Source organism: Megalops cyprinoides, chromosome 4, assembly GCF_013368585.1.
Source record: "Megalops cyprinoides isolate fMegCyp1 chromosome 4, fMegCyp1.pri, whole genome shotgun sequence".
Classification (NCBI taxonomy): Eukaryota; Metazoa; Chordata; class Actinopteri; order Elopiformes; family Megalopidae; genus Megalops; species Megalops cyprinoides.
The window spans coordinates 14,278,674-14,297,694 of record NC_050586.1 but is presented as its reverse complement, the minus strand read 5'-3'; the positions used below and the strand labels follow the sequence as shown (position 1 = coordinate 14,297,694).

At 41.9% G+C, this 19,021-nt stretch overlaps 2 protein-coding genes across 6 annotated transcripts in view; both read left to right on the top strand.

Moving 5' to 3' along the window:
* The window catches only part of LOC118775978 (solute carrier family 23 member 2-like), a 32,046-nt gene extending 28,095 nt beyond the window's left edge, over positions 1-3,951 (top strand). For both annotated transcript variants that reach the window (XM_036525984.1, XM_036525985.1), the window contains one exon: positions 7-3,951. In XM_036525984.1, coding sequence (XP_036381877.1) covers positions 7-263 — 257 coding nt within the window. In that variant the 3' untranslated portion in view covers positions 264-3,951. The remainder of the gene's footprint in view (positions 1-6) is intronic.
* Positions 3,952-6,306: 2,355 nt separating this feature from the next.
* Positions 6,307-17,981, top strand: LOC118775979 (ras association domain-containing protein 2-like). Of its 4 annotated transcripts, none has more exons than XM_036525987.1 (10): positions 6,307-6,461; positions 10,570-10,654; positions 11,228-11,303; positions 11,695-11,846; positions 13,636-13,730; positions 14,213-14,358; positions 15,225-15,378; positions 15,808-15,929; positions 16,186-16,283; positions 16,606-17,981. In XM_036525987.1, the coding sequence occupies exons 2-10, from the start codon at positions 10,602-10,604 to the stop codon at positions 16,673-16,675; spliced, it is 966 nt and encodes a 321-aa protein (XP_036381880.1). In that variant the 5' UTR covers positions 6,307-6,461; positions 10,570-10,601; the 3' UTR covers positions 16,676-17,981. The 4 variants fall into 4 exon arrangements, with proteins under 4 accessions (XP_036381880.1, XP_036381881.1, XP_036381879.1 ...); XM_036525988.1 differs by lacking the exon at positions 6,307-6,461 and adding an exon at positions 9,570-9,797 and having other exon boundaries at positions 14,216-14,358; XM_036525986.1 differs by lacking the exon at positions 6,307-6,461 and adding an exon at positions 9,570-9,797.
* Positions 17,982-19,021: the final 1,040 nt, after the last annotated feature.

Sequence of the window (19,021 nt, the reverse complement as noted above, 5' to 3'; positions counted from 1 at the left end):
TTGTAGGATCTCTGGAGGAGAGAGGGATCAGGAAGCTCAAGAGGGGCTCGTGCCCCAATGCAGCTGAGCTGGAAGGCATGCGCTCGTATGACCTTCCCTTCGGCATGGACTTCCTGCGCAGACACCGCATCTTTCAGTACCTGCCCATCAGCCCGACTTTCGCTGGGTACAACTGGGGGGCTGTGCGGGCAGGCTGCAGGAGGCAGGGAGGGGGTGGAGAGGGAGGAGGCGGGGCTCCCGGAGGTGGGGAAAGTGGGGTATAGCAGTGAGCAACAGGGAGAGACGGACGGCCAGTTTGCAGGGGGGGAGAGATTTCTGAGCGATGTGACATTCCAACTTTTTTTTCCCTAGGTGTTTTGATTTTTCTCTATCCACCACCTCTTGAAAAACAAAGTTATTCTGTGGTGCTGTGGTTAGTACAGTAGTAATTGTGGTCCCGTCACTACAATTTGGGGGTGCCACTACCACTTCAACCTTGTCACCCTGCTGTTGATGTATATGTGTTACACTGAATATCACAGATGTGTTTTGATAATACAACTGTGTTGTATCGTATCAGTGGCTCTCCAGGAAACCTAATGCCTAAGTCCCTCTCTCTCTTTCTCTGTGTGTGTGTGCATGTATGTGTATGTATATACATATATACACATACATATATGTATGTTTTTAATGCACTCGGAATTTCTGTGAAAATCACACTAAATTTACAGATGAGTGCAAAAAGAAAAATCAGATCTTTATTTTCAGCTCTGGAGCCAAAATACTTCTGCAGAATGACATAAGTGAATCCAGATGGCTGACTGACTGTTGATTTCCACAGCTTTAAAATTAGATCGGAATTGGAAATGAAAACACTTGGGGGGGGGGGGGGGGGGGGGGGGGGGCATAAAAAATGGAATGCTCCCTGCAGCGCTCCACCATGTGGTGGTGGAGTGGAAGCTTCACTGTCAGTCGCACTGGAGCTGGAGGGCACATGGAAAGAGACGGACAGGTCGAGGGAATTCATTTATACACTTACAGCAAAAGTTTCAAAGTGGCATTCAACAGCAATGGTCTCTCAAGGTCCTTTTTTAGCAAACCTGCACAGCTTTTTTTTTGGGGGGGGGAGAGTCCAGGCAATCGGTGGACAGCAGAAGAGGCTCAAAACAAGTGTCCACCTGCAGACACGCACACGCACATACTCAGACACAGGATAAATGCATGCATGAGGGTGAAGTCACGTTTATGCAAGTAGTTTGTCATATTTACCCTAGTAATGCAAAGTAATCATGCTGTTTTGTTTTGCACTACTTATTGCAGGAATGAATGCAGAGATTGTTCAGCTTTTCTATTTATTGGGATATGCCTTGAAATCCCCGCCACCCTAAATGCAAATTTGAAGCAAGGCTTGATGGGAGAGAAAGCCTTTTTTCGCTGGAGGGCGAGGAAAGTTCCAGCGGCAGAAGTAACACTGGCACATTGGCCAGGTAAAATCCCAGGTCTTACTGGGATTAATTATAGTACCAAGTCAATAGTTTGCCTCTTTTTCTTCCTTCCTCTGTTACAACTGGAATTTCAATCGTTGCTCTGCCAGGTGGGGTGTTTTTACTAGTGCTGGATGTAGTAGGTTAGTTATTGGAAAATGCAACAAAATTTAGACGGAATTATTCCATATTACTATTTACACTGACAGTGCTGAAGTGCTGGAATCCTCAATATTCCTCAATGTATTTCATTCATAACAAGTAAGAATTTATTTGAAAGAATGCATAAAAGATTAGATAAAAGGGGGTTCTGGTTGGTTGACATTGAGAAGAGAATTATGAATGACAATCAGGGAGAAAAACATCAACAGTGCATGGTTTGCAAAAGGAGCAGAGAGCAACAGATTTAAGGAAAGCTTTTGAGACTTTGAATACTTTGAAAACTTTTGCACTCAGGCAGTAAGGCAGATAGAGAGTATGCTCATTTATACCTGTCTATATAGTACCTATCCTCTGGTCTGCCCTTTGTTTAAAAAGGTGTCAGTTTTACACTGCTTTTCACTTAAAATGAGTATATTTTATATTACCAAGACACTGCACCTCAAAATGTTTTGTTGGGGGGATGGGGAGGGTTCTGTGTGTACTGGTAAGGAAAGGGGGTTATATTTTTACAGGATTCCATGATTCTCAGACTTCTTACTTAAAATTCCACCTATTGTACTGTACCTCTTGATCACTATTACAGTTATTCTTTTCATGTAATTGTTACTCTTCCTGTTTAGTTTGTGCATAGATTTCAACCCTTCCCTAAGGAGCTGTAGTTGTCTCTCCATGCTTAAACCTGGAGAGTCTCAAATACAGCCTTCCTCAAGATGCAAGATTTATTCGTGGGATTATATTCTTTCAAAGGCATTCACAGAGCTAAGATGTCTGAGCATGTTTTAGCTTATCTTAGACATTTGCAGGTAGACAATAGGGACCTGCTGTTGGAGGACACACATGGTGATAATTTATATTGATTTCACGCTATAGAGCTTTATTCAGACTTGAGAGCATGAAACATGGCATTACTACTGAAGTAGACCATTTACACTCTATCTGTATATTGAGTCTTTTTCATGTGTTAAATTGCTGAGTCCCAGTTCAGCAGAGGAGATACTGGGTTAGGCCTCATTCACTGAGCCCTACACACTTTCCCTGGGGTTCAGATCCACAGTTTACTTGTTTTGGTTTTGTATCGTCTGGCAGAACTGAGAGAGGAATTCCAGGCACCCCATTTTATAGCATTTGCACTTCAATTACATAGACTCTTACTCGTCATGATTACAGTGTCAGCATTAGTGGTTGGAACTCCAAAACCAGCAGTTTGGGTAGAATTCTTTGTGCTCTGATTGGGGCAGGGTTGTGTCAGTACTCTACTATGTGTAAGGGTGGTGTTCTTCACACAGTTATCCTTACTTTATACATTGGCAGTTCAGCAAGCATTAAATATTATAAATACCAAACCGAAAAGAAAAAGTAGTTAGCCACTGCTAAACCTAAAACAATCACCAAATTTAAAGGAACAGTTATTGCAGTGGTCACTGGATGAATATGAGTAAACCAGGTGTAAAGTTAGCACCTCAATATTGTTACCATTGTTTGTTTATTTATTATTTGTCAGTGTTGTGTACAGCATTGTAAATCATATAGGGTGCTTACCTATGACTCAAAAGAAATATTTATTGGAGGTTTAAACATTCATTGTTTCACATTTGTACTGGAAAATTGCAGCAGTGTAATGTGGGGAATTGTGTGAAGTTATGCCATGACAGGTGTGGTCACGTTTGCTTCTAGTATAGTGGCTACAGTCGCTTGGGCTGGGTAACTGACATCCTTATTAAAAGGAAAGATGGGTGCTTTTTGGTCATCCCATATTTTTTTTCTTAGCTGTATTAAAATGTCTGTAGCTTATTAAACTGGATTTTGCCTTTGTGATTTCAGAATTCAAGGCATTTGAATGTTTTATTGTTCACAGGGTGGCAGGGCCAAAGGAGAAACATGAAGCTGTAATGCAGCTTTTACCTTAATAAGATATTGTTTGTTTCAATTAAAGATTGTTTAATTGGATATTGTTCATGAAACTGGATTTAAAGTGTGAGACTCAATCTGACATTCTCAAACTGTGCAGTATTTGCACTTTATGGCCATACTCAACCTTGTGAAGGAGAGGCAAAAAGTAACCAAATGTTTGGACAGAAGAGTTCCTGCTGATGTGTGCGTGTTGCTTACATGGGAAAGAATGTAATATTTTTGCTGACTTCAAAGGTATTGTCTGTCCGGCCATGCTTAAGTGAGGAATGGGGAATGTAACAAAGGATAAGATATCAAAGGATGCTTGGTGGAAGGGTAGAGAGAGGTCAGGTGCCTCTTGTGTAAAATGCCTTTCACACACACACACACACACACACACACACACACAATATGCACACAAATACGAAAAAAAAAACATGATGCAAACTTTTTGACCTTATCCAGTATTAAAGCAATTTATAAATCTCTCTCAATTGTGTACAACCCATCCCCCTCCAAATTCTCCATTCACCCACACAGTGTAGAAAGCGGTGTCCATGACGTATGTTTTAGGCATCTTTGTCCTTTGGAATTAGGATGTTGATATTGTTTTATGCAAGAATGGCACTGGGTTCTTTATTAAACAATATCAATCTTCTGTAATTTCTCATGGCTAACACTGACAACTTGTCACTCACATAAACTGACAGGAGACATGGTTAAGATGTCATAGTTTTCCAAAGTGGTGAAATAAGCATGCTCCTTAATTGTTAAGGCAGATATTACAAAATCATCGTAAACTTGACGATTTATGAAGCAAATCGCCTTCAAGGGCACCAGGGTTCATTCTGTGGGAAAATTATCAGTAGCTTAAATGACAGTTATCTCTTGACAGTTATTGCTAATTGACACAACTGATTTGATGTCGCCAGGTGAAAGTCAAAAAGCACTTGGATATGAACCACATGGAAAATGTCCATCTTGATGTGACCAAGCGGACATGAAACTGAAGGTCTTTGCGACTTCTATATCGCTTGTTGTTTCCACACTGGCACTTGAGTTCATTTTCTCTTAGAACAACCCTGGTATTTTACCTATGCTAATTTCCAGTGCAATTTGGCACATTGCTAATAAAAACCCATGTCTCGTGAAGTCTATGTTCCAGTCTTAGCCACGGGTCTAGTTCTGTATTCTATGCTCTGATAGCGGTATAATAAAGTTCCTCCAGGTGGTGTGACACAGAGATCCCTTTCAGTTATTTTGAAGGGGAAGATATCTGAAGAATATACTTAGTTGTTCATATCACAAGTGTTTAATTTCTTTTCAGTGTTTTTTCATGTTTTTGTACCATTCTTGTGTTTTTAGACAAAGAAATGTTTGTAAGAAAGGATGCATTTAATCTAAGTCATCATGCTGCAAAGCGCACCATTTTGTTACATTTTTATTTAAGAGAAAGAAAAGACTTTTTCTTTTTGAAATCTGTAGTTTGGTGGAATACTTTTGTTAGCTAGAATTTTTTCATATTGTATTTTTCTAACATGGCTTCCTATTTCATGTTAATAATAGTTCAAATTGAGAATGAAAGATGATACTTTAAAACCAGTGTAAATATATATATATATATATATATACATAAACATATATGTATGTATGTACTGAATGTATGTATGTACGTAAACATATGTACATATACATACATAAATATGTATAATTGAGTACTGTGTGCTATAAATTCCTGGACCAGACATTGTGTATACTAATAGTAGCGACAAATGTTATATTCCTTGTCCCTAATACTATTTAATAAAAGATGTTATAGCGTGACTACTGTCTGATACGTTTATAAAAAATATTTGCAAAGTAATTTGGTGAAAAATCCACACACTACAATTAATAAATATTGATCGCTGTACTGGATTATTTTTGTGTTGTAGTTCTGTTTGCATATCTGATTTCTCTTTGAAGGTTGAGTTTATGTGCTTCTTAGTACAGCAAGCTCTCTTTCCTTCTCCTGTCTCTCTGACTCTACAGTGTAGGAGAGCATGTCAAAGGGATTAAGCTGCTTAATGTAGTGTCTAGTCGCACAGTACACAGCCACAATTAAATGACATGAGAAATTAAGCCCCTTACCCAGGAGGGAGAGAGAGTGAGAGAGTGAGAGAGGGGGGGGGGCCTGAACTGAACAGATGTGACTGGAGGAAAATAACTGGATTACAGCTCATGGTGAAGGAAAAATAATATGTAGATTAGCATACACTGCCAGTCAAAGTGTGTGTATTGTCCAATGGCAAAAGGCAACTGTACAGACACATAATACAAGGTAACAACACAAGGAACACTGTATTGCTTACTGAATGCCAAACAAGTGTAATGCATTGTTCACACATTACAGGGAATAATGCCACAGCACTGAAATGAGGACACAATAACAAAGAGGTAGAACATTAAATTGCGAAGCAAATTAGCCATCAGACGGGATAGTAAATGCAACATCGTGGCTACTCTTTTTCAGTGTTTAAGTAAGATGCCTAATTTTGAAAGACAGGGAGAACTATATTGTGTCACCTTTCCTGGAAGGGAAAAAAGTAGAGCCGTACACGTTGCGCATTGTTCGTTGTTGCATTGTTTGCGGGGTTCCCCTTCTGTTCCTCTACCCGTGCTGCAGTTGGAAGGCGGGACGAACAAAAGGGTGAAATGAGAAATGCTGATTGGATGCTCCGGCGCCGAGGATCCCGCTACGGCAGATGGGGGGACCCCTCGCGTGCACGCCCCTTGCGCGTCGATTGTTTCCGAAATCTAATCCGAGCCGAATCGAACCGTACTCAATCGGACTACACCGAGCGATACCGTCCGTATATATTAAAACGAGGAGCACAATAGGTGGTTCGAAATCCCCTCAAATCAGCCACCACAAACGCTTTGGATTGCGGGGAGTTTAGGGGGAAAGTAAGTATTGCCTTTTTAAATAGAGTTGGCTTGTTCATCTTTTCATCGCTTGCTATAACAAAACTAACGGTTGGGAAACAAACGCTCCTATCTTCTGTTCTCGTCTGATGTGCACGTGAAGTTTGTGTCATTTACTGCTGATTACAACTCAGAATTAATTTGTAAAATGAAGACATTAATTTATTAAGAAATAACTCAGTACTAAATTGTGCTGTCAATCGACGTAGAGATACTTTGTAAATAGGCATCGTTTGACTATTTTGCTGTAGGATACGTTAGTGGTGTATACATTAGTGCTTGAATTCATCAGTACCCAAGGTGCACGCTAAATAAGTACAGTAAATGTTAGTCATAAGAATGGTACAAGTGTGATGTTAGAAAGAAATTATTGTATTTTTTCACTTTGTACGCTTAAGGGTTAAGAAATAAAATACTGCACTGTCTAGTCTAACGCCGGGCGTACTGTCTGGCCGTCTTACATAACAGTACTATTCGATAGTTCCTCAGGTTAAGATAGTGCGTTGACAAATAATAATGATAATGATTAAATAACAGTAATTAAAATAACAAAAACACCATGACGGCTCATCGTGATCTGCTTGTGGAAATGACAATGACAGTACTGGACTTCCAAGGGTAGCTGTACAGACTCAGGGCAATTTTTTAACCAGAGCTTGATTAATGCTAGCCAAGTTGAAAAATGAAAAAGACATTCTATGTTTTGTAGTCGTTCTCATAAATAAAGAGTTTATCAGACTAAGTAAATTATTTTCTTCCTCTGGGTCTTGAATTCAAAGAACTTCATAATTTGGCCATAGTCTTATTATGTCTTATTACTGTTATCCATAGTTATTATGGATGGGTAAGAATGACTTCTGTGTGAGGACGTGATAAAATATACTCTGAGTGTGTGGCTGAGGACTGAATATTCTGAGGAGGGATGAATGAGTGATTCTCATCTTGTATTATGAATTAAAATATCCTGCAAGTCACACAGGAACATAACAATTAATAACAATTAGCATATGTTTGTGATATGGACACATATCACTTCACTGAATTGCTGTCTGCATAACAATCCTATTTGTGTATTTAAACAACCACACATAGAAGGGGGCCTCGAAGTTATGCTGTTTTTTGCCTCTGTGACTGAGCTCCTTACCAATCGGCAAGTGTTTTGAGGGTATCCATGACAATGACAACAATAGCCAAGCCAAGCAGTTTGTTCATAAGTTTGGGGTTGAAGGGGAGGCTGGAGGGGACTGCTGGAGAGACTGCTGTTCAGTTTAGAGTTCAGATTCTGCAAAAACTGAGAAAGAAAGGAGATTGCAGTCTGCATGAGAGCGTGGGAGTGTTTGTGTGTTTGTGTGTGTGTGTGTGTGTGTGTGTGTTTGAGAGAGAGAGAGACAGAGAGGCAGAGAGAGAGGGGGGAAAAGAAAAAGGAGGAGGAAGAGGGGTCAGGGCCAAGACAGAGACAGAGGAAGTCGTGGCCAGGATTAAAATGAAGGGGAGATGGATGAGGGCCAGCATCTGAGAGAAGGAAAGGAAATTTGGAAGAAGTAGGTTAAGGGATTAAAGAAAGTGGAAGAGTGATAGTAAAAGACTGATGCCGATGGAGCTTGAGGAGAGTGAAGGAGAGAGATTATGTGAATTTTAGGGGAAAAACTGAAAGCAAGATGGAGGTCCGGGGTGAAAAAAGGGGGCGAAGTATGGGTCAGCTTGGAGCTGTGTTAGAGCTCCCTGACCCTCTGTGATGTGGCTGTTTTAAATGAGGTGGAATGGCTCTCGGGAGACTGCTGCTCAATCTATTTTTGGTTCGCTTTCCAGTAAACTCAGTCAACATCTGTAATTTTAGCTGGAACGCAGGGCTGAAAGCCTGGTTTTGTTGTATAAATATGTCTGTTTTTTTTTTCAAACACATGAAACGTTAATTGGCAATACAGCTGTGTGTGTGTATGCATATGTGTGCATGTTCGTATGTATGTGTGTTAAGTAGTTGAACAGGACTGCTTGGATGGCAAGTTTGTATTGAGTCTATTTGTGGCTGCACTCTAATTCTGTTGTTTTGTAACTCATTTCGGTCTTGGTTTTCCTTTTTTCTTAATGCGCTGTCAGCAACGGCAGTCTAACAGCATAGCGTAATTAGGTGGCAAGACTGTATCCTCCAATTCATAAATAATAGTATTGCCAAAGTCTGGAGACTCCGTGGGGACACAAGTGAGAAGTGATCTGTCACTCCCCCATCCACCCCCCCTCAGCAGTCAGCTCTCATCTGGCGTGGGATGGCTTTCCTGACAGGAAACTAATTCAGCCGTTTCCACTTGGCCCTTTGCACCAGGCCAAATAAAATGACCGGTTTTTTCAACTTTCAATACTGCTGATCCTTGTTTTTCCATCTTGATAATGACATGTTTTTGCCGCATTCCTGTCTCTGAAGTAGGGTTCATCTTTTTCAGTATCTCTTCCTGAGCAGCCTCACCCTTTCAACATCATGAAGCAGAAGGCAAGGAGCTAGAAGATGTTTTACTCACCCAGAACCTCAAGCCTGTTAGAAACGGTTATGGTCTTATTGTGTAGCTCAGAGGGGTGTGTACCTGACAGGAGTTAATTCCAGTGCTGAAATATTCATTGTGCAGTATGGTGTGGTGGGCTGATTGGTTTTTAATATTTCATTGTGTGGTGGACCGTGGGTCCTGTCTCTGAGTGTATTGGGGTGTGCGTTCGTGTGTGTGTGAGGGTAAACGGGCTTGGCTGAGACAGTAAGCATAGTCTTGCCCTGTGTTTTCGGTGCCCCACGGGACCGCTGTACCGCTCACCCCACTCAGGTTCTTCATCGTTAATCAAAGCAGATCAGTGTGCAATGTGAATGCATTTAGTATGAATACACCAACCTATAGCCTACGCTTCTCAGTGCCTCATTTGTTAGAGCGTGTGTGCAAAACGGCACCAGCGTGGCGTTGTGTGCATGGGTGGATGCTTCCTCTGCGTGTATGTGAGTGCGGTATCTCTGTATCTGTTGAGACTGCAGTTAGGCAGAGGAAGTCTAAATGAGTGTGAAAGAATGGTCCCGGTTTCCGGTGTGAGCTGTAGAAAGAGGAAGAGCGGGGCTGAAGGGAAGCGGCTTCTGTCTCTTGTCTGCCCGTGCTGCCCTCGCCCTAGCGTTACGATCCTGCTTCCAGAGGACCGGGTCTTCAGTCTGCGTCTGCCAGACACGCGACAGCCCATAATAACGCCCTCACTTCCCCAGCCATCTCTGTGCTGTCACCGCTCTGCCTCGGTGGGGTTTGGTCTCTGTTGGCTTCGACGGCCTGTCAGCCTACCTCTGCAGTTTGAGTGGTAAGTGAAGACACCGCTGTTTCCTGATTACGCTCGTGGGTGTGAGGCAGAACTTTCCTGTGTAGGGCCCTTTCAGCAGGATGTGCTGTTGATAGTGGATGGTGTAGACACTGGAGAGTAGCTGAAGCGAATGGAGCTGTGTGTTACACCTGCCTCTGTTTCTGGAGGCTTCCGGAGCCCCCTTCTCTGTAGGGCTCCAAGACAGCTGGCAGAGAACCAGGTCGCATGCTGAGTGGAACATCTGTGTGTGTGAGTGTGTGTCTCTGTGTTTAATTGTGTGTGGATGTGTGTGCGTGACCATGCAGGTGTCCTTATCTGTCAGATGAACTACATGCATGCATGTAGTTGTGCTTGCTTAACTGACCTTGACTGTTCAGTATTTGCCATGTTGTATGTCTGCTCGGATGAGGTGGGTGACGCCTCTCTCATATGTGTGTAACCCGAGTCTCTTCCTCTTCCTTTAACAGTGTTTTTCCTGCATTCAGCTGATGCTTACACTATGAGAAGCTATGGCCTTGTGGTTATGAGAATTCTGAGTGTGGGTCTGTGTGTGTGTATGTATGTGTGTGTGTGTGTGTGTGTGTGTGTGTATGTTTGTATGTATGTATGTGTGTTAAGTGCGTGCATTTCTAGAGTCATGAGGCATCATGGGACTCAGCTCTGAAATAAAAAGAGCATCTGTGCCCCTGTGTGTGAACTGGCCTTTTCGCGGCTGTGGTATTAAAGCCTGAGTGGGTTACTGAGCTGGTGTCTGTTAATCCCCCCTCCCCAGACCCGCCACATGTTGCCCCCGGCTAAGTGAGGATGGATGACAGACAGGACCGGGTTCAGATCGGCGAGAACAAGTTCATCAGCAAGTAAGCCCCGACAAGAGACTCCTCCCACTCATGGGATCAGCAGACCAGTTTCGAAAATGGGAAATTGGTGCACAGCTGTTGTATGCTACTTTGGTAAAGATGGGTGAATATGTCAGTGTAGTTAAAAGGGACTCTATAACACTTGCTTACAGGCGGCTGTATATCTTGATGTTATTCATTTCAGGCTTAAGGGCTTATCGGAGAGTTCCAAATTGAATCAAATCTAGTTCAGCCCTGCTGCTGTTTCACCAGAGGGGTCTGTTACCACCCAATGATTTGATTGGCAGCGCACTTTAACATGCCAGCAACTAGCAATAAATAAGCAAGCGAGTAGAAGTTAAAAACAAATAAATGCAAAATTAGATGCACAAACAAATGAAATAATAATATGTATTGATTTTTACCTATTAACATATTCGTCTTTTTATTTGTATATGTATTTATGAATTTGTTCATTTTTTCTGGCTTCCTGTTTAGGAGGTTCATGGTCATACAAAGCTAAAAGATAACCCCTGACTGTGTATAGTGGGAGAATTATGGGAGATGGGTGATTGTTTCTGTTTGTGTGTTCAGGGCTACCCTGCTGACTCACCTCAAGACTTATAATCTGTATTATGAGGGACAGAATCTTCAGCTCAGACACAGAGAGGTAAACCACAGCTTGCCCTTTGTTGCTAATTACTGTCATTAATTTATCTGAGAGGACCCTCCCATTTCTGACCTCCCTCTGTCTCTCTGTCTCTCTGTTAGAATGGTGCTGCAGGGATCAGGTGCTATTTAATTTACCCCACACTGTTTCTGTTCAATAATTCACCAGGCCCCCAGGGGGTAATAACTGGGTCTGTGTGCTTGGGTGTGGGTGTGACCTCTGCGGTTTGAAAAGGGAACTCTGTGTCTGTGTATATTTTATTTTGATGTTTTAATGTGTTAAGATATTGTTCCGTGTAATGTCCTGAGTTATGAAAGTCGCTCATTCTTGTTATTTAGTATCTTTGCGATGGTGTTCTGTACCATGGTGTCTTTTATTGTTGTTGACACAGGAGGAAGGGGAGTTAATTGTTGAGGGGTTGCTGAATATCTCCTGGGGCCTGAGACGACCAATCCGGCTGCAGATGCAGGACGACAAGGAGCGAATCAGACCCCCTCCTTCTTCTACATCCTGGCATTCAGGTTGCAACTTGGGCACACAGGGGTAAGTGGTCATACTCTAACTGTGGCTCATTCACGCATAGATCAGGCATATATTAAATTCTTGAACTCATACGAGAGCTCTTTCTAGAGACTTCAGTCCTAAACCAGGTATTCATAACCAGGGGGTGCTAGTTAAGCTGTAGATGCAGTTAAATGAGTAATCTAACAACTCTATAAAAAGGGTTGCTGAATTTTAGTAATTTCTACTGCTTACTGCTAACTGTGTGTCAGGGTTTGCAGGGAAGGACCCAGGTGCAGACAATGCAGGCAGCACAAAAAGGCAGAACTTTAATGACAATCCAAAAATCCCAACCAAAGTCAAAGTCAGAAACACAGTCCAAGTCAATAACCAAAAATCCAACGGAAAACAGGTAACATCCAAAAAACAGCAGGCAAAAGAGAAATCCAAAACAGGCAGAGTCAGTAACAGGCAGAGACAGAGCAGACCAACAAACAAACAGCGGCGGCAAGGAAACTGCAAGATACTGCAACGATCTGGCAAAGGCCAAAGGAAACAGCATGGCATATGTAGACAGGGAGGTGATGAGGTGATGAGACACAGGTGTGTGGAACAGGCTTCAGGTGATGGGCGTGGCTGAGTAACAGCAGGGTGGGGCGGCAGGCGGGACAAGGAAACACAAGGACCCGTAAACAAAAACAAAAGACACACCCACACAGACCGACAGGGAAAAACACATGGAACAGGAGGGCCTCAGGCAGAGGTCCTGACATTGTGTGCCACATCTAGACCTTCCAAAGACTGTGTAGTGACTCCTGTTGGACTAGGTTCTCACTTATGTTCAGGCATTGGCTGGTGAGTCAGTTAGGAAAACATAATTGATTTCAGTCCGTTTTGCTACTGACAATCAGTTAATGTTGTATTAGAAGAGTTTATGTCATAGTTTTTTGACTGGAGCTACTGCTGCTGTTGCAAGTTTGCAATGTGACCATGCCTACAGAACCAAAAGACACAGTCTGGCACTGTAAAGCCTGGAAATCTGATGCAATCATGTGAAGCCTTGAATAGATTGCTGTGGCACGATGTGCTTTTCACACCAAGCAAGTATCTAAGCATTGCATTGGAGTAGAACAGGTTCACGTCACTGAAGGAATACAGAACAACCTTTTGTCAATGTAGTTTTCATTATTGTATCTATGCATAAGCTGTGTTCAATATGAGCAGATGACTAGCATAGTCTTGGCTTATTCACAACCTGGCAAGACACTCAACCCAACAATCACTAGTTTGCTGAAACTGAGATTATCGTAGACTGAGACAGAGCAGTTACCCTTCAAAAATACACTCATATATTAGGATATGTGCTTGGCTGAATTCTCAGATATGGACACAAGTGATATAGACACACTTTTTTATCCTTTTTCTCTTTTACTCACTGTCTCTGTCTCTTCCTAAATGACAGCTTGCAAAAGCACAGAGGAAGGAAAATATAGAAGAAAAAGCCTAAGTATAGTATAGAAAGTATAGACCTGCACTTTAACAGTTTAACAAACAACACAGAAGACATCTGAGAGAAACTGTTTATTCAAGGGAGGAATTGGTTATTTACTTGTGAATTTCTTTTTGAAACCCATGGTTAGAGTAGAATCCCTAGTGGGCATAATGTGGCATTATGTCTGTATCCATAGAGTCTGTATATCTCCTGTGGTCTTGTGTTTGGAGTTCCAAATGTTCCTAAAATATGAAGGTCCTGAGTTAGTCCAAATGAAGTCACTTTTTTTCACACTGTCTTGCTCTCCTTTTCTCACTTTTTCTCTTCCTCTCTCTGCAGTAAGGAGAGCTCCCAGAAAGCCCCGCCTACCATTGAGGTGACAGAGTCTGAGGACAAATCAGAGCATGACGCTGAGAGGGAGGAAGAGGAAGCAGGTGAGACGGGAAGAGGAAGTGATCTTTCTGTCCTAATGTTTGCATTTTGAACATTCCGTTATTGTTATTTTTTTTTTACTGAATGGTTTGCTGAATGTTGCGTAGTTGTCCTTATAGAATGTATGCCATCTCCCCTTCATCTTAAATTCAAATTCAAAGCTTTACTGGCATGACACACTGTAATGTCAGGAGAGGCTGCACAGGGTGGGGAAGAATGTAATAGAGCAGTTAACACAGATAACTGAGGAACACAGAGCTTGAATCAGAAAGAATGGTTTTATTACAATTCCTAATAATCTCAATTTAAATTCTAAAGTCTCAAACTCTTTGTTGCTGCAGTGTGAGCACAGTCTCTCTTTTCTGTGTAACCATGTTTGTCTGTGTCAGCAGGTCTCAGTCACTAGGCTGTACTCCCAGAGTCTGTACTATGTCAAACATATTCATTTGTTTAATCTCCTCCTCTCTGCCTCTCTCTCTCTCAGAAGACATGCATGAGAGTTCCTCTCAGCTCCTGAGGACAAAAAGTGATGCTGGGGTTTTGAGAAGGGGCCCCCGGAGATCACCTAGTGATCAGCGAAAAATCAGACGCCACAGATTCTCCATCAATGGCCACTTCTACAACCATAAGGTAGGGGCACACCCCTCCTCACATCACACAAGCTCTGGCTTTCACTGAGCTGAAACTATGTGCCACTGCAGACCACTGAGTGACAATTGTAAACTTCACTTGGATGTGATATGACTGATATGACTGATAAAAGGATTAATCTGTTAGTTCTGCAGAGTAATACCCAGGGTTGGAATTACGGGGGGGGGGGATTAGGGGGGTCTGACCCCCCTAATTAAGCCTTGGACCCCCCCCCAAAAGAGGTAAAAACAATGTTTTGAGGGGGTCAAAACATTTATATGTCCTCCTTACTTGTAATTGTAAATATCACAGTGTATGGTCCACTTTAGGGGTGTCTGAAATTGTATTACAAGATTCATCCAGGCATGTATATGGGAAATATATTGTAATATTTACAATTACAGGTAAGAAGGATATACAAATGTATATCCCCCCCGAACAGTTGTTTTTACCTCTTTTGGGGCGGATCTAAGTCTTAATTAGGGGGGTCAGACCCCCCTATCCCCCCCGTAATTCCAACCCTGGTAATACCCATACAAAAAATAATATGTTGAGAGGACGTTTTAGAACATATGTTCTAATCTTTGTTCAATCAATATATTGAAAATATGTAAATTGTTGCCACATTGCTACATTGGTATATTGCGGTGTGTTTCTGCTTTGCATTAATATATTTTGAATTCATCTGAAACATATTCTTGGGTTGAAAAACATATTTCTCAATGTATTTTTCTCCCGTATGGGTACGGTGTTAAGTGAATATGCATTAGAGTAAGCCAGGCCTGGTTTGCTTAAAAGCAGAGAGCCTTATGTGAGGTCTCATTGTTCTGACACTGTAGTGCTGTTTGCGTGCTCCCCCTTCTCAGACAGCAGTCTTCACCCCAGCGTACGGCTCAGTGACCAATGTGCGCATCAACAGCTGCATGACTACGCCCCAGGTACTGCGGGTTCTGCTCAACAAGTTCAAAATCGAGAACAGCGCAGATGACTTTGCCCTCTACCTTGTCCACACCAGTGGAGGTGAGAGCGTGTACCTCTGTGTGTCTGTAACACCTTGTCTTTGTGTTTGTGTGTGTGTCTGTGTCTGCAGAATGTATGGGTAGTTATACACCCATACCTGTGTGTGCAATTTATGGCTGTATCTGTATGTATGTTGTTCAAATATCTATTTATTTTACTCATACGGAACTTACTAATAGTTGTCAGTTTATAGTGACGCATATTTACAAAAAAGAAATCAGGCTAATACCTTGCACAAGCATACAATAGTAATACCCCATCTTAGAACTGAATCAGCAATTCCTGTTCCTGACCACTACACTACACTGCTGCCTGTGTTGTGTGTAAATATTGTATATGTTTTATAGCTGCATCTGAGTGTATGTTGTGTGTAAAGCAATGTCTGTATGTATATATGACCGTGTGTGTGTGTGTGTGTGTGTGTTTCAGAGCGTGTGCAGCTGAAGCGCACTGATCACCCCTTGGCAGTGCGGGTTCTGCAGGGCCCGTGTGAGCAGGTCAGCAAGATGTTCCTCATGGAGCAGGACCTTGGGGAGGAGGTCACCTACGATGTGAGACACTTTGGCCTCTCTCTTCCTCTTCTTCTGCCGTCCTTACCTTGTACTGCATGCAGTTGCTTACAGTCAGACTGAGTCACCACTGTGAGTCCTATTCAGACTGACATGCTATGGCTTAAGGATGTCTGATCCTCTGCCACTGTCTCTGTCTCTGTCAGTGTGTCTTATTCGTCCCCATTAAGACCTTCTAGGATGCATTGGACTCAATGTCAAAACAGGTACTGATGATTCTGGTTCTTTGCTCCACCAGGTGGCACAGTATATAAAGTTTGAAATGCCAGTGCTACAGAGTTTCATCACCAAACTGAAAGAGGAGGAGGACAGGGAGGTCCAAAAACTAAGGACCAGGTACTTATGCTTGTGTTTGGATATGTCTGTCTCTGTATGTCTGATAGGAAAAACCCTTATTTTCAAAGATAAGACTACCATCTTACCACTACTTTACAGATATTTCATTAGTACATATACTCCCTGAATAACACCAAGACCCATTAATGTCCAGCAGGTGGAGACAAAAACATCAGTGGGATTCATCACAGGGATAAACCACACTATTTTGTATAATCTTGCAGCCTATAGAATTTGTCATCAAGTTATGGAACAACTACTTGTGGGGTTTTTTAACAGAAGGTTCCTCTCTCTTTCTCTTTCTCCCTCTGTCATTCCCTAGGTACACTTCTCTCCGCTGTATCATTGAGAAGCAGCTGCAATGCTTGCCTGAGGGGCCTACTTGTATGTGACTCCACCCACAGACTCCCAGAATCCTCTGGAATCCTCTAAAAGTGGATATCCACTATCCACTTTTCCTCAGGTCACACTTACCTTTATCCCAACACCCCTCTTTCTCCCTCTAAATCGTCTTTCCTCCTCTGTCCAGCAAAAATCCCTTAAATCTCTTCCCTCTCCCTCCTCTGTGCTCCTAATTCCATTTGACTTTACGTATCAACTGCAGTAGCTTGTCGTAGCAGAGCAATAATATTGATAACAATACCATTTGTTATTATGATGGTTGCAAACTTAATTCCTCTTGCACTTTTCCTGTGGACGTTGTAACGTAATGAGCCAGGCGAGCCAAAAAAAAACTTGTATTCAACAGAATACAAAGCACATTCCACCACACAAACTCTGTGTTTCCTTTGCAGTTAAACCTGCTGTGTGTATTAGCTGGTTGAGCTATGTACAACTTATTATCCAGCAGCTCAAGCTCTCAGTGAGCTACAGTCTGCGGAAAATGGACAGCAGGCTACCCTTTGCTTTCCATAGCTGCCCTGCCAAACCCAACTTAACCACCAATGGGAAGTAACTCCTGTGTGGGAACCGAGAACAGATTTGATGATTCAGTGCCCCAGAGCTGTGGTGCTGGGCACATCCCATGACAAAAAGAACATGAAAGAACAGTGGCGATGTCACAAATGAAGAGGTCAGTTGATCTCATTTCTTGAACTCAGATTTGTCAAGGTCTTCTGAAGGGGTACAGTTTGTTGTTGTTGGGCTGTATATTTAAGAAGTGCCTGCTCCACCTTTTCCCTTCGGAATTCTCTCTGCATTTCATCATTTCAACAGTTTGGTCTTTGTGTACGCATGAATCAGGAGATATGTTTTAACAGAATGTCAAAAACTTGTGTAGGTGTGATTCTATTTTATCTCTGCCCAACAAAGCACAGCTTGTACAGTGTTATCACCTGTACGGCATAGAATGATTCTCTTTAAAGAAGAGGTGTTCCTGAAGATTGTGAAGACAGTTGATAGCGTCAACTACGATTTATTGTTTGAAGGATTGTGTGTGCATCAGTGAGAGTGTAATGTCATAGGTGTGTCTGCGTATGTGCACATTTGACAATGTCTTGTGTGTGTGCACATGTGTGCATGCGTGCATGCATGCAATATGACTGCAACTGCTACCTTGTGCTGTAAGTGTTTTATGAAAGAGAATGTGTGTTGTGGACCGTATAGGTACAGAAGATGACCTGGAGAACCAATCAGATTTCTAGATTCACATTTCAACAGTGTGTATGCGTGTGTGTGTGTGTATACATGCTTACCTTTCTACAATTTCTATGGCTTTCTCCAAGATTGTCCCATTATTTACTTTTATTTTATGAAATCTTTGTAATATGGAATTGTTTTTAATAATATTTTCATGAGAGTAATCCTTGCATTTTAAGAAAGAGAGAACGGGCACACGTGAAAGCTCTCTTCAAGTGCAAAATGCAAATGCTCTTCATGTAGCTTTTTACAATTATTGTTATTTAATAAAGGCTTTTTGTCAGAAAGGACCTACTCTTGTCAGTTTTTTCACTGGACAGACAGAACAGTGGCGGGCGTGTCTTCATCGTCTTTCGAGGATCATCCAGCATGAGTAAGGTACGTGCACTGCATCACTGCAGACTGTTGCTGGCCAATGGGGAGGTGTGGGTGGTCAGTAGAGGAGATCAGTGAGGCTAAAACAGGAGGCAAAGCATCTCAACTCCCCACCTGACTGGGGATTAGCTGCTCTCTATTAACACAAGCAAACAAAACAAGTCACCTCACACTGACTTGACAGCAAGACCATCCGTCACCTTCTACTCTTCCATTCAAGGCAGTCCAGTTCATCACTGACTAAAACAGGTAAAGACCAACTCCTGTAACATAGGTTTGCTCGGTTGACTGTATTTATAATCTGTCTTCTGTCTTCTAGTGAATGGCATTACTTAATGGAACCTTTATGTAATAGAACTATACAGGTAAATTTAGACTGAACACCTTTACCTTTAACACTTTTAAAAACAGCCTTGTCATATAACCTTGAAACACGGAGCCCACCATATTTTTATTTTTTGAAAATGATTATATATATTGTCATATTAAGAAAATCGTTGTCAATATTAATAAACTGCAGATTCATTGTTTAGCATACTTCTGTCATACAAGTTTAGTATCTTTAATTATATTCATCAGTGTTATGACCAATTGACTGTATGACATCATAAAATGTATGACTGTTTGCAGACCAGGAAAAAAACAGAATATGAAGAGTGTTCTGTGAGAGAATGAGGAGGAGTGTTATACCAAACAACAATCATGATTTTGTACCACAGTAAACC